The sequence below is a fragment of the Trachemys scripta genome, chromosome 2 (genome assembly GCF_013100865.1).
Source record: "Trachemys scripta elegans isolate TJP31775 chromosome 2, CAS_Tse_1.0, whole genome shotgun sequence".
Classification (NCBI taxonomy): domain Eukaryota; kingdom Metazoa; phylum Chordata; order Testudines; family Emydidae; genus Trachemys; species Trachemys scripta.
In genome coordinates, this window is record NC_048299.1 from 245,308,897 (window position 1) to 245,330,995 (window position 22,099).

At 42.2% G+C, this 22,099-nt stretch overlaps 1 protein-coding gene across 1 annotated transcript in view; it reads right to left on the reverse strand.

The window, feature by feature from the left end:
• Positions 1-1,340: 1,340 nt before the first annotated feature.
• The window catches only part of RGS22 (regulator of G protein signaling 22), a 98,390-nt gene continuing 77,631 nt past the window's right edge, over positions 1,341-22,099 (reverse strand). Inside the window, exons 20-27 of the mRNA XM_034763377.1 lie at positions 21,603-21,761; positions 19,542-19,619; positions 15,927-16,088; positions 10,385-10,564; positions 8,437-8,598; positions 4,071-4,169; positions 2,469-2,571; positions 1,341-1,712 (exon numbers count right to left, since the gene is read on the reverse strand). Coding sequence (XP_034619268.1) covers positions 1,543-1,712; positions 2,469-2,571; positions 4,071-4,169; positions 8,437-8,598; positions 10,385-10,564; positions 15,927-16,088; positions 19,542-19,619; positions 21,603-21,761 — 1,113 coding nt within the window. The 3' untranslated portion in view covers positions 1,341-1,542. The remainder of the gene's footprint in view (positions 1,713-2,468; positions 2,572-4,070; positions 4,170-8,436; positions 8,599-10,384; positions 10,565-15,926; positions 16,089-19,541; positions 19,620-21,602; positions 21,762-22,099) is intronic.

A 22,099-nucleotide genomic window follows, 5' to 3' on the forward strand; every position in this document is an offset into this window, starting at 1 on the left:
CATTATCTCTGCGTTCTGTTCTTCATTTAGGTTTTAAATCCTCCTGCAAAGGATAACAGAATACCATTAGCAAGGCGGCAGCCATGGGGAAGGGATGGAACTTGCAATCACCAAGTTATCAAGAGGCTTTAGTTCATATCTAGGCAGTAATGAGATGTGCTGCTCTTTGGTAATACAAGAAGGAGAGGAGCAGTGCTAAGCGTGAGCTGCGTTCCTGTGTCACGGGCAGAGTCACAAGAGCAGGCAATCACATCACAATCAGAGTCTCACGGCCATCCTAAGGCAGCCAAAACCCTGGGTTGCTTGTGGGGAAAAGGAAGGGACGGAAAAGGAGATGGAGTACTAAGGAAGTTGGTGGGGCAACGGAAGTTAGCAAGGAAATGGGATGGGATGAGAGGAAGACAGGAAAGGGGACTGATAATGAGGGACCAAAGGTGTGGGAGTCATTTAGAGAGCATAAAGGAGGACAGAGTCGTGAAAGGAGGGGTTGAACAGGCCAAAAAACCATGGGAAAGAAAGAAAGAATTTGAAACAGAGATAAAGAAAATCTAGCCTGTTGCATATTGCTCCTTCTGCTGGTCACAGACAAAAGGTATTGCCTCAAGAAGGGCCCATCCAGGCACTGCGAAGTGCAGTAGCGATAGGGAAGGGTCGAGTCCACCTTGCCTAAAGTAGGAAAATTAAAATAAAGCAATAAAAGATTAAGGGAAAACTGAGGGCTTGTTTACACTTACCGGGGGATTGACGCGTGGTGATCGATGCATTGGCAGTCGATTTAGCAGGTCTAGTGAAGACCCGCTAAATCGACTGCAGCTCACTCTCCTGTCAACTCCTGTACTTCACCTAAATGGGAAGCGCAAGGGGAGTCAACGGGAGAGCGTTTCCCGTCGACATAGCGTAGTGTGGACCCTGCGATAAGTAGATCTAAGTACGTCGACTTCAGCTACATTAGTCACGTAGCTGAAGTTGCGTAACTTAGATCAATCTCCCCCTGTAGTGTAGACAAGGCTGAGAGGGAATGGAGGCATGTTTCCATAGACATTATAGTAATTCTCAACTGCATCAATTTAAAAAAAATTCAAGAGAGGCACTGTAGGTTCAGCCTAGCATGAAGGAACCCAGGGGACTCTTAACCTGGGGATTAAAATTGTAGCAAAATCTGTTTTTTTCCTTTGCCATCTCTTTCATTCTCTCTCCTCTACCCTTTTTTATTCTGTTTCAGCTGCTGTGGCAGAGGCGTGGTCTACACTGGGGGTGAGAGAGGGTCGATCTAAGTTATGCAACTTCAGCTATGTGAATAACGTAGCTGAAGTCGACGTACTTAGATTGATTTACGGTGGTGTCTTCACTGCTGCCGCTCCCCTGCGCCTCTTGCGGCGGAGTACAAGAGTTGACGGGAGAGCACTCAGGGATCGCGATAAAGCGACCCCCATTAGCTCGATTGCTGCCTGCCGATCCGGCAGGTAGTGCAGACATACCCAGAGTTAGTCTCTAGCTAGCTCTGAGTCATAATCTGAGAATTTCAGAATCCAAGGATGTAATTCAACTATGAATACCAAACAGAAGCAGATTATTAACTCTTCGGGACTCACTTCCCACATCTTTGGGAAGATTGGACTGTTTATCCCAAATCAGACTAGTATTTGATGAAGTGATGGATTTCTCTGGATTTGCAGTGAAGTCAGGCTTCAAACAGGTCGTGGATGAGACACCTGTATAAAGAAAGCAATTTGAAATTAAGGGAAACTGTGCTTTTGCTTAGGATAAGTGCCTATTTTATGGTCAGATACAATCTCCAAAAAATTAATGGAACACCACAGTTGATTGTATAGTTTTGGGGCATGGACTATGAGGACATTAAATTAAATGCAGACATGAGCTGCTGCAACTCCCAGTACCTTCATGGAGAGAACACTGATAGTGTAATAGAATGTTTATACTTATTTTGTCCACATAAAGTTCAAGTGGCTGTAGTGCAAGGAACTGGGGAGGTAAAATGCAGCCTACAGCACAGAGCTGAAATGCACGGCTGCAGAGTACTCCTCCTTGTCTGCTGTGTCAGTGTACGGGCTGAAACAGTGTGCATTCTCCTCTGTGCTACATGTTCATAGGGTGAGCAGATGTCCCGATTTTATAGGGACAGTCCTGATATTTGGGGCTTTTTTTTTAATATGGCTCCTATTACCACCCACCCCATCACGATTTTTCACATTTGCTATCTGGTCACACTACATGGTGCGCTGCAGTGGTAACACTGGATCCCATGGCCGCTCCCAACACCACCCTTGTCACTGAGCTATATGGATGTGAACAGCCACTCCACAGCAGACAGGGTGGTGGAGGCGAGGACCACCCACACAGCCCTAAAGCAGAGCAAATGAGGAGGGCCTCATGCTGTGTGACTTTCACCACATAACGTCTAGTAGTCAGAACACTGTCCTCCTAAGCCACAGAACATGATTAATAACCTGTAGAAAATAATGATGTCCTTTTCTCCAGATCTTCTTGTATTTTAAGGAGTACTCTCTCCTGCTCGAGGGCTTCTATGTACTTGGAGTAAGACCAGGAAACCTGCAAGAACCATTTTCAAACATCAGCCTCTGTACCATGTGACTGGTAGTTGATGATCTATTTCAGCAGCAGGACGGCTTGTTTATGTTAATACAATACCAGCTTTCTCGAAGCTGAAGAAGTTAGCAAAAGGGGAGTTGTGCCATTAAATACTGAAATTGTGAAACAATTCACTAGCAAGAAGTGAATCACAAAGCATTGGGAGGTGCAATAAAGAAAAGTCTGACAGATTGGATGCTTATCCTAATTTATTCAGCTCTCCATTTTCTTTTACTCTTCCCTTCTCCATGTCACGTTTTTCTTTCTTTCCTCTTCCTAAAACATTACAGAATCTTACCCCTGCCAAAATTTCATTCTTTTTGTTCTTTTGAGCACCCAAAAGTGCCCACTCCCTCTGTCCCACCGTGAGCCTCTCTACCTGCTAGCTAACCCACCCAGATCCCAGCAGGTCATATGAAATCTCCCGATTCTTTCTGCCCACACTTGGCAGCACCTTTCTACGACATGGAACCTTCTCTCCTGCACTAAGGAAAAAATGCTGCTCTTTAAATTTTAATGTACCCAGTCAGGTTCAAAGTAAGCTTTAGGCTGCTCACCCAAACATTATGAGACTGTACCTCTGTTTGGTTTAAGGCATAGCCCTAGTCAGGAATGTTCTGTATCAGCCTTTTTTTCTGAAATGTTGAAAGTCTGAGGCCAATTTTAGATTTGGTGGTTCAGTCTGAGGAACTTTAATTCACTTCCTACAGTAGCACAGGATTTGAAGTCAGAAGTTCAGCAGAGATTACCAGACTCCTACAAATTCTGAAGCCGCTCCACCCTGGCCTGTCTGTGTAGGATAGCATCCTGGCTTCAGAATCAGCCAATCGAGCCTTTTCCAGAAGTAAAGCAAAGTAAAAGGCCTGTTTGAATGAGAGGACTGTGTGGGGGAGAGTGTGCTTATCCAAACTTCACTGAACCTAAAAAGATGGTTTGGATTTTGGTTGGTTTGAGATTTTGGATGACATTCAAGCTGGTCTATATTCCGGTCTATATTCCAAACTATATTCCACCCATCCATTTTACACTATAAACCATCGCTTAGTGTTCAGAAGTTGCTGTGCTCATTCCTTCTGTTATTTTAAAGAAAAAAAATTACTATTCCCCTGGCATAATATACTGCCAATCTTCAGGAAAGTTCTGATATGAATCTGAAACTTCATTGCCTTGGGCTTATCTCAAGTGTAAATCAGTGCTACCCTCACTTATAAATTCAAAAGGCCTCAAGTTATTAGAAATACTCCCCAGCATCTAAAAATGAAAGAACCTCAGAAGAGGCAGAGCAGGCTTTTAACCTGAAAAGTTACTGTGTCAAGAATGAGCAGTTCTTTAAGAACCCTGCAACAGCAGCGTTAGTAGCCAATCCTCCACCTTCACTTTACATCAGCACCTTGCCTTATTTCTCTTCATTGATGTAGGTGGGGGTGTGGATATCTGTAGCAAGATATTTTATTACTCACCTGTCGTCCATATCCAGTTACAGATGAAGGTGTTCCTCTACCCATACTGGTCTCATCTACAGAAATACTGTCTGATAAGCTGACAACTTTTTTCACTTGCTGTTACCAATAGAAACAATTCTTTGATTAGTTGCAAATAATTGAGCTGGGGTGAAGAATAAGGTCAGAGAAGATGGTATTGTTGCATTTCAGCTGACCCACATGCAATATCACATAGCACTCCAAGCATATTTTGTACTGAGCTTTCTAATGCCCAGTTTTGTAGTTTATCATTCTTGCATACTAATAAGATTTGGGGTTTTATAGATGTTTCTTTGCCCAACTCAACGTTTCCACCGCTCTAAATTTCTGCCAACCATTTTCATTGTGAACAGTTCCCATCCACTCTCTTGGACCCTAAATGGCACAATGAACCAGCAATGGAACACATTTCCATCAGGCTTGTCTACACAATCATTTAATTTGCAGCCCGCTGGGATGTGAAACTACCCTGCTGTGGACTAACTGTCTGTGTGGACCCTGCTAATGCACATTAACAGTTTGTTAATGCACTTTGATCTAGTCCTCTTTGAAATAGGAGTAGATCAAAGCTCATTAACAAATGGCTAATGTATGTCAGCAGAGTTCAGTGGACAGTTAGTTCACAGCAGGATAGAGCAGAGTAGATTTTCACCCCAACTTGCCACAAACTAAATGTTTGTGTAGACAAACTCATATAATCTAGATTTTTAAGGCCAGACGGGACTGTTGTGATGAGCTAGTCTGACCATGTACATAAACAGGTCACAGGACTTCCCTGAATAATTCCTGCTTTAAGTCCAATAGCTCTGGGTGAACTAGAGCAGATTCTTTAGAAAAACATCCAATCTCAATTTAAACATTTTCAGTGATGGAGAATCTACCACAACCCTTGGTAAATTCTTCTAGTGGTTAATTGCTCTCACTGTGAATGTTATTTAGATGTCATAATAATCCTTTGTGTTTGAACCTTCCGTCTGAGGAACTCAAAGTCCTTTACAAACATTGATTAATTAACTCTCACAACAACCCTGTGAGGCAGGTGTTACCCCCATTTTGCAGATGGCGCAACTGAGCAAGAGAGGTTAAATGGCTTGCCCATGGTCACACAACGGAGATGATAGAGCTGGCAAAAGAACCAAGATCTTCCAATTCCCTGCCACAGAAAAGCATCTTTCTTCTATACTTCCCTCATTCTCCTTACCCTCCGACTGACCAGAACTCCTGAAACACTGTCCAACAGGGTCCTGAGCTGCTCCTCCAGCTTGAATTTAATCTTCCATCCCAAAGCAGGCCCTCTGACCCCTCAAACTCTCCATTGATTAGACAGAGACACAGTACAATCTTGAGTACAAATTTTATACTTACTATTCTTTAAACTGGGAATGGGGGATTTGTGTGAGTTTTTGGATGATGTCATCTCATGCTATGCTAGATCATGACACAATATCATGTATTATAGCATCACATCGCCCCCAACAAATATGCTTGGTGATGTCAACTGAATAAAAGCTTGAAGAAAATTTGAAAAGTACTTTTGCTTTCATAGTTTATCTTTAATGCAGGAAAATGTAAGTCAATAGAGAAGCCTGATCAGGCAGGAGAGACAAGAGCTTGGGAGAAAAATCATAAGCCTCGCAGCTGAAGCAGGAGTTTGGCAAATACACACATTACTTAGCCAGCAGAGGACACTGGTTCAATAGCAGAAGCCCCTCAAGGCCCTACTAATTGTTGGCAGTGTTGGAGGAAATTCAGGACTCATTTTCAGACTCTGCACCATGCTAGTCTAACCCACTAATGACTGTATGTTGCCCTGGGACAAAGCGGTACCACTTCGTCAACAAGTCAACCCACTGTAGGATTTTAAAGCAGAAATTGGTTAAACATCAGCAATTCATTCATGTAATAGATCTTCTCTGCCTCTAACCTTGGAGTTTCTGTTTCCTAAATTTCTTGGAATTTTCATAATATTTTATTTATCTTCCTCCCCTAATTGTCCTAATATACCGTAAAATCCTGGAAATTAAAGTTAAGTAATTTTTCTATCCACCAAAGAACTGCAAGGTTTTATAAAATGGTGGCTGACTAACATACATCTTCCAAGAAACTGCTTTTAAAAAATAGTTAAAGCTTTATGGTCTAAAATTTAAAGATCCTGTTTCTGCTAGACACTGAGCACCCTCAACTTCCATGGATAAGAGAAGCTTAGCACTTAGCAGGATCTAGCCCAAATTGTTTAGGAACCTACATTTGTGCCATGAGGCTAAAGAGAAGAAGGAAAAGTCAAACCCAGGCATGGGGGATTGTCCTCTCTTGGTGGAGGGGGAGGGAAGGATGAGCACAGATTTAAAACTAAAACTAATTGCAACTTTTCAATCAGGCTTTGGGTGTTTTTCCAGTTAAGATTTCAAAAACTCTTTTTGTAAGTGAAGTGCAACTGCTTATGCAGAAATATTGGCATAAGAGCAATTTATAGAGTGACTAATGCAAATAGGAATAAGAAATGTAGCATGTACAGCCTAATGCCTTACCCAGGAGCAAATGCATAGCTCAAAGCCCAGGATGAATTGCTGGCTTTGGCCATGGGCAGATGTGCAGAAAGGGAGGAGGTAAAGCATACTCCCTCAAGCTTGCAACCTTCACAACAACTACTTCAGTCCAATAGCTGAAATATTGGCATGTGAGTGACCCTGCTCTGGCCTGCCTTCACCCCACGCCCACACAACCCTGCACATCGGCACCCAGGGACTGTGCATAGAGCTGGACTCTGCACTGGACACAGATAATGCAGCCCAAGTATAGCTCCCCTGTGTCCAGCCCCTCTCCACTGGATTCACTGCCACAGGGCCATCAACAGCCACAGATGAAAGAGCTGGATTTGCCCCTAATGCTGAGTGGCACATACACAGAACATTAAAATATTCAAATAATGTAAAGAAAAGATTTTGCACAGGCATCAACTTTTCCTTGCTCCATAACAATCTCCTCTTCTACATGGGACTTTCTTTGTGCTATATAAGGGCTAGGGAAAAAGGAAGAAACTAGAGAGAAGGAAAAGTCTGTTTTTACGGAGGTGAAGACACAAACATGCACTACCCATAAATGTTGCACTCTTTATCCATGCCCATGCTCAGGCATTTCAGTAGGGAGGCAATGTTCTCTGGAGGAATGAGCCTGAGTTGGGGGTTTCAGTCTTGGTTTGACACTGATAGCTGTGTGGCCTTGGGAAAGTCACAGCATCTTTCTTTGTCTCTGTTTCCCCCTCTATAAAGGGGATAATAATAGTTACATGATCTCCCAGGTTGTTGTGAGGATTTATTAGTTAATGTCTCTACCTATCTAGATACCCATAGTTCACATCACTACAGTATCTGAGCATCTGTTGGTACGGTACTTTGAATATGTACAGTGCTATAGAAATGCTAATTAGAAGGCTTGCAGGTGTAATAGCTTATTTGCTCTTAAAGGGACACACACACACATCACATTTGGCCCAACAGTTAGATTTTGTAAACGCAACCTTTCATCAAACAAAATAGCAACAGAAACTTTTCCATATTTTAAAAACAAAATTTCAAGAGAAACAGCTTCACAAACATTCCGCCGTAGTAGCTGCATCCCAAACACAGCCTACTTCCACTAGTGCATTAGAAACTAACAACTCACACAGATTAGAAATTGCTCACTAACAAAAGTGAAAGTGAGTAGTCTAATAAGTTCATTGTCAGTGCTGAGGGAAATGCAAAAAATAAACAAAGAGGATAAAGAGTGAATCCTGCACCGGCATTTCAAAATCTTTGTTTGAATAATCTAAAGTGCTTTTTATTACATATGCAAGGAAACATGTTGATTTTAAATATAATTTGTGGCCTGATAGTAAACAGCTAAGCATGGTCTACTGACAATGACAGAGTGTTCTAGTGCAATTCCATGTGCAATTGTCAGTTTTACACATGCAGATCTGTTTGAAAATTTAAGCCCTTCATGTTTTACTTTCTCCCTCACCACAAGAGATGAACAGAAATATATTTCCACCCTATTTAAAATGAGAGGAAGGACAAATGCCCCAATCCTGCAAACACTTACCCATGGGGCTTATCTTTAAGTTACCCATGGGCTTATCTTTAAGCACACAATTTAAGCATATGCGTGAGTGTTTGCAGGATTGGAGCCTAATTCTCCAAGGACGGAATTGTACCTGAAGCCTGTATTCTAACAAAAGACATTTAGGGCCTGATCCAAAGCCAACTGAAGTCAATGGGAGTCTTCTCATGGCCCATAGGGGGAATATGTGAATGTTTTACTCTTGTTTGCTGAAAAATGTGTTTATGGTATTTCAGCTTCTCACCTTTACGAGTGTGAGTCTTTCCTCTGTTGTTTTTCTTTTAACTTTTTGTCTCTTCTTTTCCTTTTTTCTCTCCAAAGTAGGCAAAATTTTCTCATCTGCCAAATTGCTTCGAAATTCACAAAATTTTGGCCAAAATTTAAACAGAAGAGCAAAAATAGTCATCTGAGCAGAAAGAAAAGGAAATGTAACATGACTATGTTAAGAAAACAGACTGTACTGTAAAAAGTAAATGTAGTTTACCATAACAATGCAATAACTATTCCTTTTTAGTACACAGCACGTTTCCTCCCACGTATTGTCTCCTGACATTTCAGTCCAGCTTTGCTCTGCACATGCTTCTCATCAGTATGTTTGTTACTGGTGAGAAATATTCCTAAAACACAGTTAAAAGGCACTCTTTTTTATATTTCCCTAAACAATTGTTTGCATTAATGAAAACATCCATCATTTTTTACAAGTATTCTTTATAAAGTATTCACCACTTGGATTGCTTTTTATACCACTCTTCTGCTTAAGTATTCCAAATATTCTGTTCATCAGGGAGACAGCTTTGTTTTTTTCCCCTCCTTAAGAGAAAGGACTTTTTTTTTCTCTCTTTCTTTTTTTTTTTTTTGCCTCTGGAAAAGCTCTTAAACCACATTAGAGATCTATGAGCAAATCTTGGATAATTTTTAAATGATATAATCTCTCATGGGGTCTTTTTTGAACTGGAATAAGAAAAACAATAAAAAAAGCAATCAGAAAGCAATGCATTCTACTAACACATTGTACTAAGGCATGATATTGTTGAAAGTCCTGTATTGTCACTTGACTTCAGTGGGAGTTGAGGGCGCTTACCACTTCACAAAATTGGGGCCAATGTGCTTAATAGTGATATTTGATAAGAATGTCAGTCTTATCATTGTGCCAAATTCTTCCATTAGTCCCATGCTGTATTTCTGGAGTATTTAAAGTTGGGCCTTTAAATCAGCATCTTCCCTTATCTTATGATCTGTATGAATCCTCCTGTCTTCCAAATCATTCACCTCATGATCTGAATGTTCTGTGGATTTGCACTAATAGATCTTCAAAAAAGGGGTGGGACAATTTGGTGGGAAAAGGGGGAAGACACAGCTACATGTTTTTGAGGAACAGAAGTATAAAAGGTAATGACCGTAGAAGGTAAAAAGTGTGGGTTTATAAATGACCTTATTTGGTCTGTGCAGCAGAATGAGCAGAGAGAGAAAAAACCTGTTCACAGCCTGATCCTATTACACAGACCTTCTGAAGAAAAGGAAAAAGAAAAGGCAGCATTTTCAGTAAGTTATAAGTTGCTTTTGTGTTTTGCTAATGTCTACAATATTTTTATATCTACTTAAGTGGTTCCTCAAACCACAAAATTTGGTCGCTGCAGTTTAACTATTTACATCAAAAACAACAAGGAGTCTGGTGGCACCTTAAAGACTAACAGATTTATTTGGGCATAATCTTTCGTGGGTAAAAACCTCACTTCTTCAGATGCATAGAGTGCAGTGAGGTTTTTATCCATGAAAGCTTATGCCCAAATAAATCAGTTAGTCTTTAAGGTGCCACCAGACTCCTTGTTGCTTTTGTAGATACAGACTAACACGACTACCCCCTGATATTTACATCAAGCAATTCAGGAAAATGGAGTAGTAGGTTTAAACCAAGAACTCCTAATGCCGGGCTGATCACCCCTACACATGGTAAAACCAGCTGAAAAAGATCATACAATGTATTGGTGATTAACAATATTCAGAGGTCTCTCCCACATCTTGACCCCTTAATTTTCAGGATAATAATTAGTATAATAGGTGCAACTTTGTGCCCACAATGATTTATGGGACCAAAATTGTGCCCATAATAACAGAGACCATCTCTAAAAATCAGGCACAATATCTTTAACCAAATCTGATACTTTTCTCCCCACCCATCCCCATCATCTTACCTGTGCCTCTCTAAATACATATGGCCCTAGTTCTCTCCTGTGCTCTATAATCTTCTGAGCTTGCTCTGGTGGGATGTCAATTTGCAGAGCTGGTGGGATGGTGGAATTAATAAAGCAGTTGATGATAGCTGTGATCTTATTCTGGACAGTAGCATCATCACAGTGAGAATGGCACAAATCCTGGACAATGGAAAATGCAGCATACAGTGAATATATTACTCATCAATAACTAGCCATTCAGTCCTTTACAAAAGCTAAGCAATCTGAATAACATCCGTTATATGCAAATAATTATGACACACAGTGCTGCAAGTAGATTTTAACTCTTACCAGTATGGCGACTCATGGGAGGGACACAAAGTGGGGCACCAGCTAAAGGGGGGCACGCAACCTCCCCACGTGACCCCCCCCACGACCCTCCATGTGACCCCTCCCCGCCCTGCTCCCAGCCCCTGCACTGTCCCCGTCCCCTCCCCATCCCACATTACCTGGGAGGAGGGCTCTTCCTCCCACTGCACCAGCTCCCCCTGTCATTTGGCTGTTCTTCCTGGCAGCCAGGCCCCGGAGCCACTCCCGGATGCTATGCCTGGCTCTCCCAGGCAGCTGTTGCGCTGCACTGGGCAGTGTCCCAGGCAGCGTGGCTGGAAGAGGAGAGGCGCTGGCCTTCTGGCTCTGGCCCTGCCCCTTCCTCTCTCCCTCCCCGGGCCAGCGGGGGTACTTGAGCCTGGGGAGGGTCACTTGACCCTTTGTGCCCCTCCCACCAGTTGCCTTCACCTCACAAAAAATGTTCTATGACTAGAGCCCTGCATGGATACAAATTCATACTCGCGGATGTGGATATCTGTGGATAGAAATCGGTATCTGCTGAACTGCGCGACTCTCCCGGGAACCGCAGTGGCAAAAGGAGCAGAACGTGGGGCCACTGGGTGGCCGCATGCCGGCAGCTCCTACAGCGCAGCTGTATCGCCCCCGTCCCTGCCCATCCCTGTCCTCCCAGAAAGGAGATGCAGCTGTGTGCAAGACCTGGGAGTGGGGCTGGGGACGGTTCTGCTCCTTTCGCCACTGTGGTTCCTGGGAGAGCCCTGCAGTGTTCAGCAGATACCGAATGTGTCTTTCCGGTATGGTGTATCGGCAATAAATGCCTTAATGGTACAGTGTACCTGACCATACCGGCTTACTTGCACCACTGATCTCACACACACACACACACACACACACACACACACACACACACACACACACACACACACACACACACACACACACACACAACTTCTTAACTAAGATGCAACAGAATTCTTGCATTGACTTTCTTAACAACAAATGGCACCAAAAAAGGCCAGTGACATACTGGGTTGCATTCATAGTCATGGAGCAGACGTGATAGTCCCTGTATGTGCTTCTGGTGAGGCTGTGCACTTGATATTCTAGGTTCAATGTGAGCATGTTATTGACAAAAGTAAGGTCATTCCAAACACAAATGAAGGACTGATTTCCAAAAAAGACTGAGCTAACTATGGATAGCATGGTGAGTCATAACTAAAGGAGACAAGGAGACTCCCTACAAACAGTGAGATAAGAATGATTCAGGATGGTATAAGGAGCTATAACCAGGAGTAATGGCATGAAATTAAGAAAGGGAACAATTTATGCTACCACTGAAACCTTCCTGATATTGAGATCTACTGGATTGTGTTATAGTTTCCCAAAGCCTTATGGCTTGGGATTATTAAAAGTAGAGTGGACACAGCACTAAAACATGGACAACAGGAATTCACTTGCAAGGGTCTCATTCCTATGATCCTCTAATTCTGATAAAACCCGGGACTGAAAGCAAGTGCTGTGTAGTCAAGCTCTGATGAAGTGCAGTGGCAGAATTAACCTATGAGAAAATGTTGTGAAGAACTGTCTTCAAATCCTTTGATATGCAGTTTCCTTCTATGCAGAAATCCTAACTTTCCATCATATTGTAAGTTTATCACAGTTCCTTAAATATCTCTATTAAGATACAGTGAGCACTCTAGAGAACCTGTGGGAGCAGATCTGATGGGGCTCAAGAATTTGGGTTAACTTTTGATACAAGAAATTGTGTTGCAACTTGATCTTTAATCTGAAAGGAAATTAAACCCCATGGATTTTAAAAGATATTTCATAATTTAGAGAACTGTTTTGTTTTTATTATTAATACTTTTTTAATGGTGTGAAGGGGAAAAATGATAAAAATTACAATGAGAAAAGATAAACACTTGTTTGAAAGGACAATAGAAAACCATATTCAGCATATCATAAAATAATATTATGCCTTTTCTTATTAATTTAGGATATAAAATTCAAATAAATCATAGAGGAAAGAGGAACAAGCCATAGGATATAAGAGGAAAGATGAGAGGCAGAACATAGTATAGCAGACAGAAAAAAAATCCTACAATCTAATATTTATCCATATTTGTTTTAAAAGTAATTTCTTCTTATTTATTATCTTTCTGTTGCCCCAAAATGTCCTACCAATCTGCCAGGTGGTAAGGAGCACTGCAGACGTCAACTCCCACAGGGAGGTCTGTTTGAAAACCAATGGCACAATATGATTCAGACACAGCAGGCAGGCACTATGCAAAGTTCTGCACACAGCTTTTTGGCAATGGTCCTATGGTACATCCTGACCTGCAGCACGCCTGCTCGTCTAGTCCTTGGCATCTATGAAGAGCAGCAGCTGCCAACCCTGCCAAATTGTGTGCATGTATAATTATGGTCAGATTGTACTTTTCTTTGTTAGATAGGAAAACAAATAAAATTAACATAAATGGAGGGTAAAACAATGGCTTTCGTCATAGAATATGTCCACAAAGAAAACACTTCAAATTGGAGCCCACTTTTCTCCATAATGTAGCTTGGGAGAACCACAAACCAACAGAAACCTCAGACATTTGTGTGTGGGTTTTGGCCTCCCAGCTACTCCCAGTTCTGGAGTAACAAGTGAATCACCATCTCATAGCCTTAGCTAACGTCCCAGTTCTGCTGTGCCTTCTGAACCGGCTGGCCTTGGGAAGCACTTAGGGTTCAGTAATTTCAAAGCCTGATGAGCCAGCTCTGCTTTTCTGTGGTGGTAGCATTATTCATGTGCTAACTTCTATTTATGATGGCTAAGCAGGTGGCCAGCAGTGATTACTGGTATCATTAATATTTCATTTATTTATAGCTATTATTTATTTTTTAAATAAAAACTTGAAACATGCAAATTAAGCCCATAGCTTTCCAAGCAACCACATATTCTTATACTATTATCCTCATCCTCCCTCCTGCCAGCCCTTCTGTTTGTTACTCCTACTTGGGACTGTCTTTAGTGTGTGTGTTCATACAGTGCCTGGCACAATTGGGCCCCAATCCTGACTGAGGTCTCCAGTGGTTACTGCAATATGGTATGAATGATAAATAATAATAATCATTGATCATATTAACTGATCACTGCAGCCTTCCCCCTCTCTGCAGCCTGTATGTAGGGGCCAGGCATTGTCATTATCATAAGAAAGGCCATATTGGGTCAGACCAAAGGTCCATCTAGCCCAGCATCCTGTCTTCTGACCAGTGGCTAATGCCAGATGCCCCAGAGGGAATGAACAGAACAGTAATCACCAAGTGATCCATCCCCTGTTGCCCATTCCCAGCTTCTGGTAAACAGAGGCTAGGGATACCATCCCTGCCCATCCTGGCTAATAGTAAATGATGAACCTATCCTCCACGAATTTATCTAGTTCTTTTTTGAACCCTGTTATAGTCTTGGCCTTCACAACATCCTCTAGCAAACAGTTCCACAGATTGACTGTACTTTGTGTGAAGAAATACTTTCTTTTGTTTGTTTTAAACCTGCTGCCTATTAATTTTATTTGGTGACCTCTAGTTCTTGTGTTATGAGGAGTAAATAACACTTCCCTATTTTCTCTTTCCACACCATTCATGATTTTATAGACCTCTATCATATCCCCCCTTAGTCATCTTTTTTCCAAGCTGAAAAGTCCCGGTCTTATTAATCTTTCCTCATACAGAAGCTGTTCTATACCCCTAATCATTTTTGTTGCCCTTTTCTGAATGTTTCCCAATTCCAATATATCTTTTTTGAGATGAGGTGACCACATCTGCATGCAAGATGTGAGTGAACCACGGATTTATATAGAGGCAACATGATATTTTCTGCCTTATTATCTATCCCTTTCTTTATGATTCCCAATATTCTGTTCGCTTTTTTGACTGCAGTTGCACACTGAGTGGATGTTTTCAGAGAACTATCCACAATGACTCCAAGATCTCTTTCTTGAGTGGGAACAGCTAATTTAGCACCCATCATTTTATATGTATAGTTGGGTTTATGTTTTCCAATGTGCATTACTTTGCATTTATCAAAATTGAATTTCATCTGCCATTTTGTTGCCCAGTCACCCAGTTTTGTGAGATCCCTTAGTAGCTCTCCACAGTCTGCTTTGGACTTCACTATCTTGAGTAGTTTTGTACCATCTGCAAATTTTGCTGCCTCACTGTTTACCCCTTTTTCCAGATCACTTCTGAATATGTTGAATACGACTGGTCCCGTTACAGACCTCTGCGGGACACCACTATTTACCTCTCTCCATTCTGAAAACTGACCATTTATTCCTACCCTTTGTTTCCTATGTTTTAACCAGTTACCGATCCAGGAGAGGACCTTCCCTCTTATCCCATGACAACTCACTTTACCTAAGAGCCTTTGGTGAGGGTCAAAGGCTTGTCAAAGGCTTTCTGAAAAGCTAAGTATACTATATCCACTGTGTCCCCCTTGTCCACATGCTTGTTGACCCCCTCAAAGAATTCTAGTAGATTGGTGAGGATGATTTTCCTTTACAAAAACCATGTTGACTCTTCCCTAACAAATTAGTCCTTGTGCTCTCCTGAATGCAGGCATGACTTACTTACTTCTAGTACTTTGGTGTAGCTCCATTAAAGTCAATAGACCTATGCTGATCTACTGCAGCAGAGGATCTGGCCTAAAGGAGACATGACTAGTTTGGGAGAACCAGAGGATGATGACAACTCAGATTGCATCTTTTCTGAACACTTACCCTTTGTAAAATTGTGTACATATTGTATATAAAATAGTATTTTCTTTATTTACAATGGGTAATACTACTGGAATGCCTCTATAACCTGAATAAACATTTTAAGAATGCCCACTGTGTTTTGTAAAGCACAGTGCACATCAGTGCTCAACATAATAAACAAAATTTTGGACATGAGTTAATTGACAATATCCCTGTAAAGGTCAATATCATTCTATAGTGTATATAAGCACAAAGGAATGTGGGTATGAAATTCTCAATTAATTTAAAATATTTTCTCTAAGGAATGGAGGAGGATCTGCATGGAGGAAAGAACAATAAAGCAATGAAGCGGGTGGCATTGATCTTGACAGTAAATTGCATCAAGGCACTATAGCTAAAAGTCTCATGAAGTATGTTAATTGATATATACTTTTAAATCTGCATGATACTCCCCTGCTCACATTATAGCACTATACCTTATATTTCTGAACCTCTTGCCAGAAAAGCACTCCGTTCTCCAGTAAATCTCCTTTCAAAGACACAAAGCGCTGAAACTGTAATGCTGTTACTGGATTCAGCAGCCCTTTACGGAATATGATTATTTCTCTAGATGAAGAAACCCACTTATTGTCCACATGCTGTCAAAAGAAAAAAAATGCACTGAATAAACTGTTTCAAAAAGCAATAACAAAAGCATTAGTTAGGGTAAACTGTCTGATTCTTATCTTTGCACTGACCCTAACTTTCAGTAGTTTATGACAGGGATACAATAGAATTTGGCAATCTTTCTTTCTTTCTTTCTTTCTTTGTGAGGTTGGTTGGTACAACATTTTTTGGAAAGGATGGATGAGAGAGGAAATGGAAACAGCCATTGCTATTAGTTATGGCAACAAGCTATGTTTTAGGGAACAGTTTGAGTTTTGTACAAACAAACAACAGCAACAAAGAGAAAGGAACAGACAAACCACATTGCTAAAAACTCCAAAATGCTTTTGACATGGACTTCACTAACAAAACCAGTTTTGAAAAGTGTTGCCATGATCACCAACAGAAGCTGGAGAGTTTGCTGTTTCTGGAATGAATTCTACAAATAGTAAAATGTGATTTAAAGTCATCAAGACATTTTGGAAATCTTCATGCTTCAAAATAGACAGTGAAACAGAACGCATGAAAGAGTGAGTGAAAAGTAAAGCCAGAGGGAATAGAGAAAGAAAGACAATTTATACAGAAGTTCATTTGACATGAAGTTTAGAATGAAAATCAACCCTCAGTCCTTCTTTACTGAGCTCACAATCCTCATGCTTTGCTATTATTCCTTGAACAGTAAGCCAAGCAATTCCTCGCTGTTATCAGATGAATGACTGAAAATTACCCTATAACATCAGTATACAATCCATGAGGACCTAAAGAGAGGGAGTCATGTCCAATGGCTAGCAAGCAAGGGGTAGAGGAATATTTGTTGTTGCAGATAGCCTTGGAAATGTAACATGAGAGCTAGAGCTGAAAGTCTGTCAATGGTTTCTCCTAACAGTAAAATAAAATCACAGGTTATACATAGTCCCATGCTACAGTCACCCAGCCAACTTTTGGGCACTGTGGGAACTATGACAAGCCCCTCAATGTTTCGGAAAGTCACAGACAGAATCAGGGCTGGAAATGCTGCCTAGGCTGCTACTGGTGATGTTAGTGCAATTGCAAGCTCCCTCCTGGCTGCCAGCCATCTGGGTGCCGTTGAGTTGGTTCCTCTGCTGAGCAGCCAGCGTGTCTTCTGGCCACCAAGAGGGCAGTTCAATAGAATCAGAGGCAGCACAGTTTAGTGAACTAAGGACAGCACTGAGAGCAAGGGACTTTCACTTGCTAATATTGAATCTGATACAGACTCTGCCTAAGTTTTCCCATCTGTAGACTGTTGATGTTACTATTATGGGCTGTGCTTGATTTTCTAGTTAATTAACTATATAAAAACCCCAGAGCAAACAGGAGAAAAAAAATAACCCCAACTCATCAGGATGATGAGTAGCTTCAACTCTTTTGACACCTCTGCTCATGAGGTTTTCTTAGCTTAACTGCAGCCATAACAAGGATGGTTGGGGCTGCTCCTGGGACTGGCTTCATTGTAACACTGATGAGCACTCAGAGTTGGTGGGGCAATTGCTCCTTCACCCTGAAGTTCTGCAAGATTCCAGCTTGTCACCCCTCTTGTTTAACCTGTGTATGAGGTTCTAGGAGGGTTAGTAAGGAAGCAAGGACTGTGGTGCTTTACGTGCACTGATGATACCCCGCTGTATTTCTCCATGCCTTCTGACCTGTCCAAAACTGCTACATGCATTACTTAGGGTTTGTCTACACTACCCAGGGTAAGTCGACCTAAGTTACGTTACTCCAGCTACGTCAATAATGTAGCTGGAGTCAACGTAACTTAGGTCAACTTACTGCAGTGTCTTCACTGTGCTGAGTCGATGGGAGACGCTTTCCAGTCGACTTATCTTACTCTTCTCGGGGAGCTGGAGTACCGGAGTCAACTGGAGAGTGCTCTGATGTCTATTTATCAGGTTTTCACCAGACCTGCTAAATCGACACCCGCTGTGAAAACAAGCCCTCAGTGTCTGGGGAGACAGGCCATGGCTGAGGGCAATCTGGGTGAGTCTTAATCCAGATAAGACTGAGAGGATTCATAGATTTTAAGGCCAGAGAGGACTATTATGATCATTTAGCCTGATCTCCCATATAACACAGACCAAATGATGTTGGTTGGGGGAAGGAACTGGAAAATATGGTAGGAGTAATATCAACCCTTCAGACTGAGATGATGTGCTCATCTCTGGCTGACTGCATTCACAGTCTGGACCTCTGGTTTGCCCCTCAACTGCTACTAGAATATTTAGGACAGCAGCAGCTAAACTGGCTTTTTCTCATCCTCAGCTCAGAAGGAGGTTGCAACCATCCCTTCTGGATGCCGACTTTGTGACCACCCTCCATGCTGTTGTCACCTAAGGGCTGAGATACCATATTGCATTCCTCATGCAGCAGCTATACACAATCCACAGCACAAGCAGCTGGGCTATACTTCTCTTGCAGTGGAGATGGGTAGTGGCAACCCAAAAATCAACTTGCTTCAAGAGAAAATGAGTTAAATTTGACTCAAAAGAATCATCTTACTATAGTCCTCCCTCAAATGCTAAAGCTGCTTCCATTCAGAGTGGTGTGATCACTGTGATCAGGAATTGGTTAAGTGTCGGGAGATGGGAGTGAAAAAATAATCAAATGCATCCTGCTTATATGATGAGATGTGACAAAAGCACAGCCCTAAGCGAGATGCTGCAAATAATTATTTCCGTAAACACAGGTACCAGTGAAAACCCAGTTAACAGAACCCACCTGCACTTTGGATTTCTTTCTATCTAATGGTTTGCAGCAGTAATGGTGACCTGGTCTCTAGTTTGAATTCAACAGACAATAAAATTTAGACTGAATAAATGTATACAACTTGCATGTTGGCAACCACAAAGAGTTCACTGCTCTTCAAGGGGGAAAAAACTGGCAAATGTTTCCTGAAATGTCATATGACTGAGGTTTAAGATGTTTAAAATCGATATTATCTTAGCGCTGTAAGGTTAAAATACAATTCTAAATGAAACAGATACTGTGTGATATGATTAAACTTGCCCATTCTGCTGCATATTTCACATTCTCTTTTGTGTCTGCATGTAATCCACTCTCAATAATAAATAAACTACCAGATGCTGGAATGAACAGCTTGTCCCAATAAGTCCACTGCATGGGAAATACAGATGAATGTGCATTAAAGATCCAGTACCAATTATGAGTCTCAGAGGAGTTCAGACTGCTGCACAATCCCTGGGGATAGACTTGAATTGCTCCAGAGTGACCCCTCTGGCCAGTGCAAGTATTGTTGGAAGTCCCATCCAGTTGGCGGCCAAATTAACCATTAATGTCAGCAAGTACAACTCCATTGAAGTCAATGTAATTACACCCACTGATGCCAGCAGTGAACTTGGGCCTAGATATGTAAAGCAAGGAAACAATGAAGAAATCTCCAGGCTTCAATGGGGAAAAGAGACATAACATACTTTACTTGCCTTCCAGGACCCAATCTTCTTCTCATTTCTCTGGATTAGGAGATCTTCAGCTATGTCCCTTATCTGTGGCTGAACACAAGATTATCAGTATGTTCATATGTCAAGTACTAAACTCTTCTTGTTTAATGTGCAGGCTATAATGGGTTTGGATATAAAATGCTCCCAGTTTTTAAGTCATCTGCTTCGGAAAAGGTAGACTTGATCAGGAAGCCCCTTTGCAGCCAAAACACACACCTAAATCAAGGGAAGATTGTCTGAATAAGAGCTGCATGGTCAAACCCAGCATGCTTGGTCACCCTGAATTATGAAGATGGATGGAGAATGTCATCTGGTTTCACTTCCACTAAATAAACTCTAAAGCAGCTGTTCTCAACCAGATTCTAAAGCCCCGAGCCCAGCGTCTCTTGTGGGGCTGAAGCTGGGAGTGGAGCCTAGGGCTAAAGCCCTAACCCTGGCGCCCTCCATGGGGCTGAAGTCAGGAACAGAATTGCGGGACTGAAAGCAAGCCCTGGCGCCCCCACAGGGCTGAAACCAGGAGTGGAGCCACAGGTAATCCTGAGCCCCAGCACCCCCTGTGGGTCTGAAGCCAGGAGCAGAGCCACGGGGCTGAAGCCCAGAGCCTCAGCACCTGAAACCGGGTGCAGAGCCACGAGGCAAAAGCCCCAACCTGTCCCCCCTCCCACGGCTGATACCCCAGCCCCCCCCAACCCGAGGCTGAAGTCCCAAGACCAGAGCCCGCTCCCCGCCATGGCTGAAGCCCTGAGCCTCTCAGGGCTAAAGCTCTGAGGCCCCCCACCTCCCCACACCTGGTGGCTGAAGCCAGGAGACCTGAAACCTCCGCTCCCCATTGGGCCCTGGAGTTCTTATAGTATGTTGGGGGCAGGGGGCTCAGAAAGAAAAAGGTTGAGAATCCCTGCTTTAAAGGGCCTTTTCATCCCCTCACTTTGTGGTAAGATAGGGAACATAGTAAGGAAACATAAATGGAGATAAAAAAAAGATCAAAAGCCCCTATGATTGTTACAAATCATAGTCTTGCAAATAAAATAATTTGGCTTACTTAAAAACCTACAAAATACAGATTCGTGAAAAGTGTCCAGTGCTCTAAATCAACAAATAGAGAGATGGACGATCCAATCTGCCCACATTTTTGTAAGCCCTTTGAACCCTCTTTATGTTAAAAAAGAATTAAAACTAAGTTACATGTCTGATTTGAATGAATTCAGTGCCTGGTTGGAAATGGCAGGTTTTTCCTCAATCAGTACAATACAAACTCTCCGTTCAGTTTGTGTGTGTGTTTGCTAAAAACAGGATTTTTTGCTAGTCTCAGCAGCAGTGTAATTCCTCCTACCCCCACATAGATCCCATCCTAGCTACACTGCCATAAAAGTCAGTGAGGTGGAAGCTATGCCCACAGCAAAAAAGCTAATGTATGATGTGCCAGCAGAAGCAAAGCTCTCCCTACTCTGAACACTCATGTGTAATTTAACTGATCATTCTTTAATGTAACCAGTCAGAAGCCAGGCCTGTAGCCAGCCAGTCTTCCCACTTGGCAGCTCTGCAGGAGGCCTGGAGTAACTCCTGTAGGCGATACAGCTTCAGGTGGGAGGACATGGGCAGTGTGAGAAACAGGAGTATCAGAGTGTGGGAAGCCAGCTCATTTGCTTGTGCTCTTGTCTCCCTGAACATCTCTGCAACTCTTTTCTGTGGAGCTGGATTTCTTCTGCGTGTGACTATGTGGGGGGTATAGAGGGTGAACTCTGCTGCAAAGATCCAACTTTTCCCCACATTGGCTGTCTGTGAAGGCAGAATCAACTGCCTTCTTCAGCTTCAGTGGCTAACGAAGCCATCAGCAGGATTGGGCTATTAGAGGAAAAAACCTCATCCACAGGCATCAGCTTAACACTGCAAGCTGTATGCACAAGTCACTTCCCTTCTGTTTAAATTCAATATGAGCTATGATTGACTGTCATTTTTCTGCATCATCTTACTCTAACAGTAAGCTACATCTCAGCATGAAAACAGTACTGGGATGGGCCATATTTGAAACATTACCTTTGTTTTTCTACGTGCCCCAGATTGTTCTTTTGCCAGGAACAATGGCAGCCACTTTTTTTCTAGCCTCATCTGGACGTATTTTTGAATTTCTAGCAGAACTGCTGAGGAAAGTCGATCATGAAGTATGTGTCCCCAGCCTCCACCTGACTGCATTAGCTAAACAATCCAAATACAACAACAGGTTAGAGAAGCTCTTTTGTGTATGGACAAAAGTCACTTATTCCTTGTGACAGACGCAATGCTATGGAACCATGGAATATTCAAAGACTATTGTGTTAGCTTCATAAATATTAAGTGTATCTTTATGGGCTGGCGTGTGACTGCCTTCCTGGCTAAATGGGTCAGATAAGGAATGGTTCCTGCAGGAACTAATGTTAATGGGAGAAATTAATGCAAATTCCCAATAATGAAACAATGCAGGTAGCAAGTCTTTTTCAAGTTTCAACCCCTGAGGAATAGCCTAGACTGGCCTGACCTGGTTCAAAGGCCTTGGC